The sequence below is a fragment of the Taudactylus pleione genome, unplaced genomic scaffold, assembly GCF_031769625.1.
Source record: "Taudactylus pleione unplaced genomic scaffold, aTauple2 ptg000549l, whole genome shotgun sequence".
Classification (NCBI taxonomy): Eukaryota; Metazoa; Chordata; class Amphibia; order Anura; family Myobatrachidae; genus Taudactylus; species Taudactylus pleione.
In genome coordinates this window covers 46,026-59,347 of record NW_028284951.1, presented here as the reverse complement: position 1 = coordinate 59,347, position 13,322 = coordinate 46,026, and the positions used below count along the sequence as shown (strand labels likewise).

At 47.0% G+C, this 13,322-nt stretch overlaps 1 protein-coding gene across 11 annotated transcripts in view; it reads left to right on the top strand.

Moving 5' to 3' along the window:
• Nucleotides 1-13,322, top strand: part of HSPG2 (heparan sulfate proteoglycan 2) — a 252,398-nt gene that overhangs the window by 225,544 nt on the left and 13,532 nt on the right. For 9 of the 11 annotated variants that reach the window (XM_088451458.1, XM_088451462.1, XM_088451457.1 and 6 more), the window contains 8 exons: nt 875-972; nt 1,247-1,513; nt 1,596-1,708; nt 2,219-2,366; nt 7,692-7,808; nt 8,211-8,228; nt 12,729-12,813; nt 13,056-13,200. In XM_088451458.1, coding sequence (XP_088307584.1) covers nt 875-972; nt 1,247-1,513; nt 1,596-1,708; nt 2,219-2,366; nt 7,692-7,808; nt 8,211-8,228; nt 12,729-12,813; nt 13,056-13,200 — 991 coding nt within the window. The remainder of the gene's footprint in view (nt 1-874; nt 973-1,246; nt 1,514-1,595; nt 1,709-2,218; nt 2,367-7,691; nt 7,809-8,210; nt 8,229-12,728; nt 12,814-13,055; nt 13,201-13,322) is intronic. The other 2 variants (XM_088451460.1, XM_088451468.1) reach the window with 1 other exon arrangement.

Below are 13,322 nucleotides of genomic sequence, written 5' to 3'. Positions count from 1 at the left end.
ACGTGAGCTACCAGCATGAACATGAAACCTCTGCACCACCTTTCATTAATGGCCATGGTCTAACGCGTTTCTCTCAGACAATACTGATATACTCCACCGACGCGTTTCTCTCAGACAATGCTGATATACTCCCTCCAACGCGTTTCTCTCAGACAATACTGATATACTCCACTATGTTTCTCTCAGACAATACTGATATACTCCACCATGTTTCTCTCAGACAATACTGATATACTCCACCATGTGTCTCTCAGACAATACTGATATACCCCAACGCGTTTCTCTCAGACAATATACTCCACCAAAACGTTTCTCTCAGACAATACTGATATACTCCACCAACGTGTTTCTCTCAGACAATACTGATATACTCTACCAACGCGTTTCTCTCAGACCTTACTGATATCCTGCAGCTGTAAGGAGTAGTGACTGTTTTTTCATTTCTCGCTTCCAGTAGTTTTTCATGTCTGGTTTTTGGGGACAGAATAATGTAATATAAAAAAACACACAAAAAAAAAAACTAGTATCCTCCCCTCCCCAATACCTGTTCCATGTAGTGGGGACAATGGGCACCTGCTGTTCTGCACTGATCATCCCTGCGCTTTCTTCCTCTAACATCCAATTGAGGGACACGGGGTACATTGGTGTAAAGAGTCAGGAAGTTTGGGAAATACTCAAGTCCCCCCTCCCTTCCGATTTAGAAAAGAAGGTAGTCCCAAACGTTCCCTTTCAGGAGTGTGAATAATGTCCGATCATCTGGAAAGTTGGGCTGGTAACCAACATCCAGGTGCCTGGTATGTGAGTGAGGCTGATCACTGCACAATACAGGAGTTGTGCATATAACCTGCGTACACCCCTGACCTGTCTACTGCAGGATTCCAGATTTGGAGCTCGGGAACGAAGGAGTCTACACATGTCGGACTGTCAGCCGCTTTGGCCAAGCTCAAGATAGCGGAAAGCTGGTTGTCCAAGGTGGGTGTGCACGTCATGCCAAGATTAGGCAACGCTTTCATGTTTCTTTGGTTCAGCTCATGCTATGTCACTTTCTGTCACCCCTTGTTATTTGCTCTTGTATAACTTTGACTCTCAAATATTCAAAGCCACTTTGGAGTTTCCTCCATGAAATTTTATTTAAGGGGTGTTTCATACATATTCTGCAATAACGTCATGTTGATAGTGTCTGTTGACCTAAACCACGGCTTAGTTCAGGTCAATATGTCACCAGAAATTTTATTTTACCCCTCAGTGATGCCCAAAGTGAGGATTAACATCCGGACCTCCGTGCAGACCGTTCTTGCAGGGAACTCTGTGGAGTTTGAATGCCTGGCAATCGGAGACCCCAGCGCCAAGGTGACCTGGAGCAAGGTTGGAAGCCGGATGCCGGCTGATGTCATTATAAGTGGGGGGATGCTGAAGATTGAGCAGGTCAAGCAGTCGGATGCCGGGCAGTATCGCTGTACCGCCACCAATGACGTGGGGGAGGTGCAGTCTCACGTCATCCTCCACGTGCAGTGTAGGTAGAGCGCATGTTACGTGGTATCGTGCAGGTATTGGTCTGCTTTATTCTCTAACAAATCAATATCGCATATCCGCAGCCGTGCCGCAGATCGCTGCTCATCCAGAGATGAAGGAAATAACAAGAGGGTCAACGGCTGTATTCCCATGTCTGGCGTCTGGATTTCCCGTACCCGAAATAACGTGGACGAAGGTATAATAGTCCTATTCTGGCCACTATACACTGTGTCCCCATGTACAGTACATTCCCATAGCCCCTGTATAAGCATATGTTATATGCATATATAATAACAAACATTACAGAGATAAAGAGATTTGTTAAAACTCTTCCAAAAAATATTGGCCTAGAATTGTATATGACGTTTCCCGTTTCTCTGGTGGAATTCGGCCCCATTGCTGCCCCACCCACAGCGGAGAGAATTGATCATCATCCGGCTGTATTCATACACTTCAAAATCCACGATAAACTCAATGTGAATTTACAAATGATCCGGAACAAGAGGATTATAGCTCATGTCTCTATGATTATACTGTAATCTCACCAGGATACCTTCTGTTCATTTGCTGCAGGGTTTGTGATAAGTTTGTGGAGCTCTAGCTGTGTACGTGATGTATATACACGTGTACATGTATATAAACGTGTAGGGTATTCGTGTTGTGCTGGTATACAATCTGACCATAACATTGGTAACAATGCTTCCAGCTGGAAGGAGATCTCCCCAGTGACGCTCGAATCGAGAACAATGTTCTGACCCTACAGTCTGTGAAGCCAGAGGATGCCGGCACATACGTGTGCACCGCGGCCAATCGTCAGGGCAGGGTCACCGCCTTCTCTATGCTGAAGGTTCGAGGTGAGATCTTTGTGTTGTCGTTTTGTTTTGCTCTTTCTTGATTTCATCAATCTGACCCTAAGTGCTGAACAGCTCGTCCGCCCCCGAAAACACCCGGTCTCCACTGGCCACTGATCGGTGGAGGCTCATCCTATATACAGGGGCTACTTACTCCACCTTTCATGTCAAAATAATAACTAAACTTAGCCCTTATCCAATAATGTCAGCCGTTACACCAGCACAGCCAGTGTGGTAATTCGGTACACCGGCACAGTGAGTAAGGCTATCCGGTATACTGACATAGTCAGTAAGGTCAGCCAGTACACCGACACAGCCAGTAAGGTCAGCCAGTACACCGACACAGCCAGTAAGGTCAGCCAGTACACCGACGCAGCCAGTAAGGTCAGCCTTTACACCAGCACAGTCAGTAAGGTCACCCAGTACACTGGTGTAGTCAGTAAGGTCAGCTGGTACACCAGCACAGTCAGTAAGGTCACCCAGTACATTGGGGTAGTCAGTAAGGTCACCCAGTACACTGATGTAGTCAGTAAGATCAGCTGGTGCACTTGTGCAGTCAGTAAGGTCAGCCATTACACCAGCACAGCCAGTAAGGTCACTCAGTACACTGGTGTACAGTGAGGTCAGCTGGTACACTTGTGCAGTAAGTAAGGTCAGCCATTACACCAGTACAGCCAGTAAGGTCACCCAGTACACTGGTGTAGTCAGTAAGGTCACCCAGTACACTGGTGTAGTCAGTAAGGTCAGCTGGTACACCAGCACAGTCAGTAAGGTCACCCAGTACACTGATGTAGTCAGTAAGATCAGCTGGTGCACTTGCGCAGTCAGTAAGGACAGCCATTACACCAGTACAGCCAGTAAGGTCACCCAGTACACTGGTGTAGTCAGTACGGACTGCTGGTACACTTGCGCAGTCAGTAAGGTCAGCTGTTACACCAGCACAGCCAGTAAGGTCACCCAGTACACTGGTCTAGTCAGTAAGGTCAGCTGGTACACTTGCGCAGTCAGTAAGGTCAGCCAGTACATTGGGGTAGTCAGTAAGGTCAGCCATTACACCAGCACAGTCAGTAAGGTCACCCAGTACACTGGTGTAGTCAGTAAGGTCAGCTGGTGCACTTGCGCAGTCAGTAAGGTCAGCCATTACACCAGCACAGCCAGTAAGGTCACCCAGTACACTGGTGTAGTCAGTAAGGTCAGCTGGTACACTTGCGCAGTCAGTAAGGTCAGCTGTTACACCAGCAAAGCCAGTAAGGTAACCCAGTACACTGATCTAGTCAGTAAGGTCAGCTGGTACACTTGCGCAGTCAGTAAGGTCAGCCAGTACATTGGTGTAGTCAATAAGGTCAGCTGGTACACTTGCGCAGTCAGTAAGGTCAGCTGTTACACCAGCACAGCCAGTAAGGTAACCCAGTACACTGGTCTAGTCAGTAAGGTCACCCAGTACACTAGTCTAGTCAGTAAGGTCAGCTGGTACACTTGCGCAGTCAGTAAGGTCAGCCAGTACATTGGTGTAGTCAGTAAGATCAGCTGGTGCACTTGCACAGTCAGTAAGGTCAGCCATTACACCACCACAGCCAGTAAGGTAACCCAGTACACTGGTGTAGTCAGTAAGATCAGCTGGTACACTTGCGCAGTCAGTAAGGTCAGCCAGTACATTGGGGTAGTCAATAAGGTCACCCAGTACACTGGTGTAGTCAGTACGGTCAGCTGGTACACTTGCACAGTCAGTAAGGACAGCCATTACACCAGCACAGCCAGTAAGGTCACCCAGTACACTGGTGTAGTCAGTAAGGTCAGCTGGTGCACTTGCGCAGTCAGTAAGGTCAGCCATTACACCAGCACAGCCAGTAAGGTCACCCAGTACACTGGTGTAGTCAGTAAGGTCAGCTGTTACACTTGCACAGCCAGTAAGGTCAGCCAGTACATTGGGGTAATCAGTAAGGTCAGCCAGTACATTGGGGTAGTCAGTAAGGTCAGCCAGTACATTGGTGTAGTCAGTAAGGTCAGCCAGTACATTGGGGTAGTCAGTAAGGTCAGCCAGTACATTGGGGTAGTCAGTAAGATCAGCTGGTGCACTTGCGCAGTCAGTAAGGTCAGCCATTACACCAGCACAGCCAGTAAGGTCACCCAGTACACTGGTGTAGTCAGTAAGGACAGCTGGTGCACTTGCGCAGTCAGTAATGTCAGCCATTACACCAGCACAGCCAGTAAGGTCACCCAGTACACTGGTGTAGTCAGTAAGGTCAGCTGGTACACTTGCGCAGTCAGTAGGGTCAGCCATAACACCAGCACAGCCAGTAAGGTCACCAAGTACACTGGTGTAGTCAGTAAGGTCAGCTGGTGCACTTGCGCAGTCAGTAAGGTCAGCCGTTACACCAGCACAGCCAGTAAGGTCACCCAGTACACTGGTGTAGTCAGTAAGGACAGCTGGTACACCAGCACAGCCAGTAAGGTCAGCCAGTACATTGGGGTAGTCAGTAAGGTCAGCTGGTACACTTGTGCAGTAAGTAAGGTCAGCCATTACACCAGTACAGCCAGTAAGGTCACCCAGTACACTGGTGTAGTCAGTAAGATCAGCTGGTGCACTTGCGCAGTCAGTAAGGACAGCCATTACACCAGTACAGCCAGTAAGGTCACCCAGTACACTGGTGTAGTCAGTACGGACTGCTGGTACACTTGCGCAGTCAGTAAGGTCAGCTGTTACACCAGCACAGCCAGTAAGGTCACCCAGTACACTGGTGTAGTCAGTAAGGTCAGCTGGTACACCAGCACAGTCAGTAAGGTCACCCAGTACACTGATGTAGTCAGTAAGATCAGCTGGTGCACTTGCGCAGTCAGTAAGGACAGCCATTACACCAGTACAGCCAGTAAGGTCACCCAGTACACTGGTGTAGTCAGTACGGACAGCTGGTACACTTGCGCAGTCAGTAAGGTCAGCTGTTACACCAGCACAGCCAGTAAGGTCACCCAGTACACTGGTCTAGTCAGTAAGGTCAGCTGGTACACTTGCGCAGTCAGTAAGGTCAGCTGGTACACTTGCGCAGTCAGTAAGGTCAGCCAGTACATTGGGGTAGTCAGTAAGGTCAGCTGGTGCACTTGCGCAGTCAGTAAGGTCAGCCATTACACCAGCACAGCCAGTAAGGTCACCCAGTACACTGGTGTAGTCAGTAAGGTCAGCTGGTACACTTGCGCAGTCAGTAAGGTCAGCTGTTACACCAGCAAAGCCAGTAAGGTAACCCAGTACACTGATCTAGTCAGTAAGGTCAGCTGGTACACTTGCGCAGTCAGTAAGGTCAGCCAGTACATTGGGGTAGTCAGTAAGGTCACCCAGTACACTGGTGTAGTCAATAAGGTCAGCTGGTACACTTGCGCAGCCAGTAAGGTCACCCAGTACACTAGTCTAGTTAGTAAGGTCAGCTGGTACACTTGCGCAGTCAGTAAGGTCAGCCAGTACATTGGGGTAATCAGTAAGGTCAGCCAGTACATTGGTGTAGTCAGTAAGATCAGCTGGTGCACTTGCACAGTCAGTAAGGTCAGCCATTACACCAGCACAGCCAGTAAGGTAACCCAGTACACTGGTGTAGTCAGTAAGATCAGCTGGTACACTTGCGCAGTCAGTAAGGTTAGCCAGTACATTGGGGTAGTCAATAAGGTCACCCAGTACACTGGTGTAGTCAGTACGGTCAACTGGTACACTTGCGCAGTCAGTAAGGACAGCCATTACACCAGCACAGCCAGTAAGGTCACCCAGTACACTGGTGTAGTCAGTAAGGTCAGCTGGTGCACTTGCGCAGTCAGTAAGGTCAGCCATTACACCAGCACAGCCAGTAAGGTCACCCAGTACACTGGTGTAGTCAGTAAGGTCAGCTGTTACACCAGCACAGCCAGTAAGGTCAGCCAGTACATTGGGGTAGTCAGTAAGGTCAGCCAGTACATTGGGGTAGTCAGTAAGGTCAGCCAGTACATTGGGGTAGTCAGTAAGATCAGCTGGTGCACTTGCGCAGTCAGTAAGGTCAGCCATTACACCAGCACAGCCAGTAAGGTCACCCAGTACACTGGTGTAGTCAGTAAGGACAGCTGGTGCACTTGCGCAGTCAGTAATGTCAGCCATTACACCAGCACAGCCAGTAAGGTCACCCAGTACACTGGTGTAGTCAGTAAGGTCAGCTGGTACACTTGCGCAGTCAGTAAGGTCAGCCATAACACCAGCACAGCCAGTAAGGTCACCCAGTACACTGGTGTAGTCAGTAAGGTCAGCTGGTGCACTTGCGCAGTCAGTAAGGTCAGCCATTACACCAGCACAGCCAGTAAGGTCACCCAGTACACTGGTGTAGTCAGTAAGGTCAGCTGGTGCACCAGCACAGCCAGTAAGGTCAGCCAGTACATTGGGGTAGTCAGTTAGGACAGCTGGTACACTTGCGCAGTCAGTAAGGTCAGCTGTTACACCAGCACAGCCAGTAAGGTCAGCCAGTACATTGGGGTAGTCAGTAAGGTCAGCCAGTACATTGGGGTAGTCAGTAAGGTCAGCCAGTACATTGGGGTAGTCAGTAAGGTCAGCCAGTACATTGGGGTAGTCAGTAAGGTCAGCCAGTACATTGGGGTAGTTAGTAAGGTCAGCCAGTACTTTGGGGTAGTCAGTAAGATCAGCTGGTGCACTTGCGCAGTCAGTAAGGTCAGCCATTACACCAGCACAGCCAGTAAGGTCACCCAGTACACTGGTGTAGTCAGTAAGGTCAGCTGGTGCACTTGCGCAGTCAGTAAGGTCAGCCATTACACCAGCACAGTCAGTAAGGTCACCCAGTACACTGGTGTAGTCAGTAAGGTCTGCCGTCACAGTCTGTAATGGGCAGCTCTGTGGCACCATGGTTAGCAGTGCTGGGTACATGGGTTTAATTCCGACCATGGCCCTCTGGGTGTGCAGTTTGTATGTTCTCCCCATGTTTGCATGCGTTTCCTCCTGGCGTGCTGCTTTCCTCCCACATACTGGTAGGTTACTTGGATGTTGATAAAATTGCATCCTAATGCGAGTTTGTTTTGCAGAGAGTTTAGATTGTAAGCTTTAGTGATCAGGGACTGGTGTGAATGATTAAATATTATCTGTACAGATCTGCGTAATATGGTGTCGCCATACAACCAGTGAGCGATAATATTAGCACATTAGTATGTAATGTAACTGGCCTGGTCAGTAACGCTAGGCGTTGTCAGGCAATATTGTACTAATGATATTTGTTCCTAATGAGATCGTGTCCTATTTGTCCATATGTGGCCACACGTTCTGGAGGCTGAAAGGCCCAATCGGCTAATATATCTCTGATCCTGTATTTCCAGAGAGGGTTGTGCCCTATTTCACTGGTCGCCCCCAGTCTTACCTCACCCTGCCCAGCATGAAAGACGCACACAAGAAGTTTGAGATAAAGATAACGTTCCGACCTGACACGGCCGATGGTAAGAGATCTGGGATATTGTGTTCTCCTGTCCTGCACTAAGCAGCTCGTTATTACATCTCTTACCCCGTAGCACCTGGTATCTCCGCTCTTACTGGCCGTACTCACCTGCAATAATTATATTATTATGGGAACACACGTAACATTATAAATACAGAGGTTATCCATGATCCTTTGTAAAACAGTGTCTAGCACTTTGTAGCGATCTGGTGACCAGTACAAGTCCTGTTATTACATTATGTCTGCTCTTACTGCAGAGATCCCTTTCTTATGTAATGAATGTAAATAAACATATTTATGCTTATCATGTCCCGTTGATATGAGTATACTGTGCACTCGGCTTCCCCCCCCTATCTCTGGTACCTTCTTACCTCTACCTATTTGCCCCCTCCTTCCTCTCTAGCTCTGGTTCTGTATTCCGGTGAGTGGTCCTTTCTTGCATGTCGTTCCTCCTGATTTGCAGAGACCGGGGAAGTGTGTCCCCAGCAGTGCAGCCTGCTCCCCAGTGTGTGCCGTACATTGTGCCCCATTATCACCATAGTCCCCATTGCATCCAGTGCAGATATCTTTCCCCTCCTCCAGTGTCTTCCACTGTAACTATTATCCCCAGCCAGGCTCCCACTGTGTTTAATGTCCAGTGTAACTGCACCCAGACTGGTGTGTGTAGCATTGTAACCCCAACTAGCTGTGTGTGCAGTGTTCTCCAGTCTAATTACTGCTCCCGGTGTGTGCATTGCCATGTATTGTATATTGTGTGTGCCAGGTCATTCATTGAGCCTCTACATAATAACTGATTCCCCCAATGTCCATCCAGTGTAACGCCAGCTCCGCCGATGTAGCTGGGCAGCCTCTAGGGTTCCGTGTCATGTAGTGTCATTCCAGTGGCATTGCCTGCCTGCTCCCCCATTATGTAGTGTCATGAAGTCCTGATAGGCGCTTACAGTGAGCAGTCACCTACTGTACCACAAAATTGGTAGCCAGCTTTGTAAACCTATTTTTCCAGATTTTGGATTCCTGCGCTGGGCACCCTGAGATTACCAGAGTTACTATGGGGCTCACCGTAATCACAGCTAATTGCTTACTGACATTCAGCCTGAGTTACATTTGCTGACGCCAGGAATGTGTATTGACGTAACGGCCTGTATGCTGATGTCAGTCCCCTACTTAGTATTACCTGGCATATATCCTCTTCAGCATGACAGGGATTTATTATATTATTGCTGGTGTCAGTCTTCTGCTCAGTATAACTCTGTGATCTCTAATAGCAATGCTGGTGTCAGTCTCCTGATCAGTATAACTCTGTGATCTCTAATAGCAATGCTGGTGTCAGCCTTCTGATCAGTATAACTCTGTGATCTCTAATAGCAATGCTGCTGTCAGTCTTCTGATCAGTATAACTCTGTGATCTCTAATAGCAATGCTGGTCTCAGTCTCCTGCTTAGTATGACTGTCATCTCTAATAGCAACATTGGTGTCAGTATTCTGGACAGCATAACTCTGTGATGTCTTATAGCAGTGTTGGCTAACCTTGACACTCCAGCTGTTATGGAACTACATAACCCAGCATGCACTGCTACAGTTTTGCTATTAGGGCATGCTAAAACTGTGGCAGGGCATACTGGGATATATAGTTCCACAACAGCTGGAGTGTCAAGGTTAGCCAACACTGTCTTATAGCAATGCTGGTGTCAGTCTCCTGATCAGTGTAACCCTGTGATCTCTTATAGCAATGCTGGTGTCAGTCTCCAGATCAGTGTAACCCTGTGATCTCATAGCATGCTGGTGCCAGTCTCCTGATCAGTATAACTCTGTGATCTCTTATAGCAAAGCTGGTGTCAGTATCCTGATCAGTATAGCAAACCTGTGATCTCATGGCATGCTGGTGCCAGTCTCCTGATCAGTATAACTCTGTGATCTCTTATAGCAATGCTGGTGTCAGTCTCCTGATCAGTATAACTCTGTGATTTCCTATAGCAATGCTGGTGTCAGTCTCCTGGTCAGTATAACTCTGTGATCTCTTATAGCATTGCTATATCCTCTTCAGCATGACAGGGATTTATTCTATTATTGCTGCTGTCAGTCTTCTGCTCAGTATAACTCTGTGATCTCTAATAGCAATGCTGGTGTCAGTCTTCTGATCAGTATAACTCTGTGATCTCTAATAGCAATGCTGGTGTCAGTCTCCTGCTTAGTATGACTGTCATCTCTAATAGCAACATTGGTGTCAGTATTCTGGACAGCATAACTCTGTGATCTCTTATAGCAATGCTGGTGCCAGTCTCCTGATCACTATAACTCCGTGATCTTATAGCAATACTGGTGTCAGTCTCCTGATCAGCATAACTCTGCGATCTCTTATAACAATGCTGGTGTGAGGCTCCTTATCAGTATAACTCTGTGATCTCATAGCAATGCTGATGCCAGTCTCCTGGTCAGCATAACTCTGTGATCTCTTATAGCATTGCTATATCCTCTTCAGCATGACAGGGATTTATTCTATTATTGCTGCTGTCAGTCTTCTGCTCAGTATAACTCTGTGATCTCTAATAGCAATGCTGCTGTCAGTCTTCTGCTCAGTATAACTCTGTGATCTCTAATAGCAATGCTGGTGTCAGTCTCCTGCTTAGTATGACTGTCAACAGCAACATTGGTGTCAGTATTCTGGACAGCATAACTCTATGATCTCTTATAGCAATGCTGGTGCGAGTCTCCTGATCAGCATAACTCTGTGATTTCCTATAGCAATGCTGGTGTTAGTCTCCTGATCAGTGTAACTCTGTGATCTCTTATAGCAATGCTGGTGCCAGTCTTCTGCTAAGTATAACTCTGTGATCTCTTATAGCATTGCTATATCCTCTTCAGCATGACAGGGATTTATTATATTATTTCTGATGTCTGGGTCCTGCTCAGTAAAACTCTGTGATCTCTTATAGCAAAGCTGGTGTCAGTATCCTGATCAGTATAGCAAACCTGTGATCTCATAGCATGCTGGTGCCAGTCTCCTGATCAGTATAACTCTGCGATCTCTTATAGCAAAGCTGGTGTCAGTATCCTGATCAGTATAACCCTGTGATCTCATAGCAATGCTGGTGTCAGTATCCTGATCAGTATAACCCTGTGATCTCATAGCAATGCTGGTGCCAGTCTCCTGATCAGTATAACTCTGTGATCTCTTATAGCAAAGCTGGTGTCAGTATCCTGATCAGTATAACCCTGTGATCTCATAGCATGCTGGTGCCAGTATCCTGATCAGTATAACCCTGTGATCTCATAGCAATGCTGGTGCCATTCTCCTGATCAGTATAACTCTGTGATCTCTTATAGCAAAGCTGGTGTCAGTATCCTGATCAGTATAACCCTGTGATCTCATAGCATGCTGGTGCCAGTATCCTGATCAGTATAACCCTGTGATCTCATAGCAATGCTGGTGCCAGTCTCCTGATCAGTATAACTCTGCGATCTCTTATAGCAAAGCTGGTGTCAGTATCCTGATCAGTATAACCCTGTGATCTCATAGCAATGCTGGTGTCAGTATCCTGATCAGTATAACCCTGTGATCTCATAGCAATGCTGGTGCCAGTCTCCTGATCAGTATAACTCTGTGATCTCTTATAGCAAAGCTGGTGTCAGTATCCTGATCAGTATAACCCTGTGATCTCATAGCAATGCTGGTGTCAGTATCCTGATCAGTATAACCCTGTGATCTCATAGCAATGCTGGTGCCAGTCTCCTGATCAGTATAACTCTGTGATCTCTTATAGCAAAGCTGGTGTCAGTATCCTGATCAGTATAACCCTGTGATCTCATAGCAATGCTGGTGTCAGTATCCTGATCAGTATAACCCTGTGATCTCATAGCAATGCTGGTGCCAGTCTCCTGATCAGTATAACTCTGTGATCTCTTATAGCAAAGCTGGTGTCAGTATCCTGATCAGTATAACCCTGTGATCTCATAGCATGCTGGTGCCAGTCTCCTGATCAGCATAACTCTGTGATCTCTTATAGCAAAGCTGGTGTCAGTATCCTGATCAGTATAGCAAACCTGTTATCTCATAGCATGCTGGTGCCAGTCTCCTGATCAGTATAACTCTGTGATCTCTTATAGCAAAGCTGGTGTCAGTATCCTGATCAGTATAAACCTGTGATCTCATAGCATGCTGGTGCGAGTCTCCTGATCAGTATAACTCTGTGATCTCTTATAGCAAAGCTGGTGTCAGTATCCTGATCAGTATAGCAAACCTGTGATCTCATAGCATGCTGGTGCCAGTCTCCTGATCAGTATAACTCTGTGATCTCTTATAGCAAAGCTGGTGTCAGTATCCTGATCAGTATAACTCTGTGATCTCTTATAGCAATGCTGGTGTCAGTCTCCTGATCAGTATAACTCTGTGATCTCTTATAGCAATGCTGGTGTCAGTCTCCTGATCAGTGTAACCCTGTGATCTCTTATAGCAATGCTGGTGTCAGTATCCTGATCAGTATAACTCTGTGATCTCTTATAGCAATGCTGGTGTCAGGCTCCTGATCAGTATAACTCTGTGATCTCTTATAGCAATGCTGGTGTCAGTCTCCTGATCAGTATAACCTATGAACTCTTATAGCAATCTAGTCTCCTGCTCGGTGTAACTCTGCGATTTCTTCTAGGAATGCTGGTGTCAGTCTCCTGATCAGTATAACCTATGAACTCTTATAGCAATCTAGTCTCCTGCTCGGTGTAACTCTGCGATTTCTTCTAGGAATGCTGGTGCCAGTCTCCTGATCAGTATAACCCTGTGATCTCTTATAGCAATCTAGTCTCCTGCTCGGTGTAACTCTGCGGTTTCTTCTAGGAATGCTGGTGCCAGTCTCCTGATCAGTATAACCCTGTGATCTCTTATAGCAATCTAGTCTCCTGCTCGGTGTAACTCTGCGGTTTCTTCTAGGAATGATGGTTTACAGTGGACAGAAGAAGAGCAGTGGAGCAGATTTCATGTCCTTTGGTCTAGTTGGAGGACGTCCGGAATTCAGGTTCAGTTCTTCTCACCAACCCTATAATGTAGTCGTACAAATGAGCATTTTACTAATTGCCTTCTTCCAAGCTGTGATTGTTCCTTGGTCTGTGGGTTACACATTGTCCTCAGCTGGCACCAGCTTGTCCCCTTTTAGGATTTTGGAATTATTTAGCCAGCCCATGTACTTACCTTCCATTACATGTGTGACTCTCTTCTCCCGGGGTGTCTTATAAATGACACTTCCCTGTATGATTACAGATTTGATGCCGGCTCAGGGATGGCCACAATCCGTTACCCACTGGCCATTAGCCTGGGCGAGTTCCACACTGTGACCCTGTACAGGAATCTGAACCAGGGATCAATGGTGGTGAATAACCAAATGCCCGTGAATGGAACCTCACAGGTAATTCCTCTACCAGATTCTACGTGATCATATACTGTACACGCAACATACACACAGAATGATCCAGAACGAATATTACTATATTTATGCGTGTTGTGTAAAGTCATTGTTGGTTTAGCACA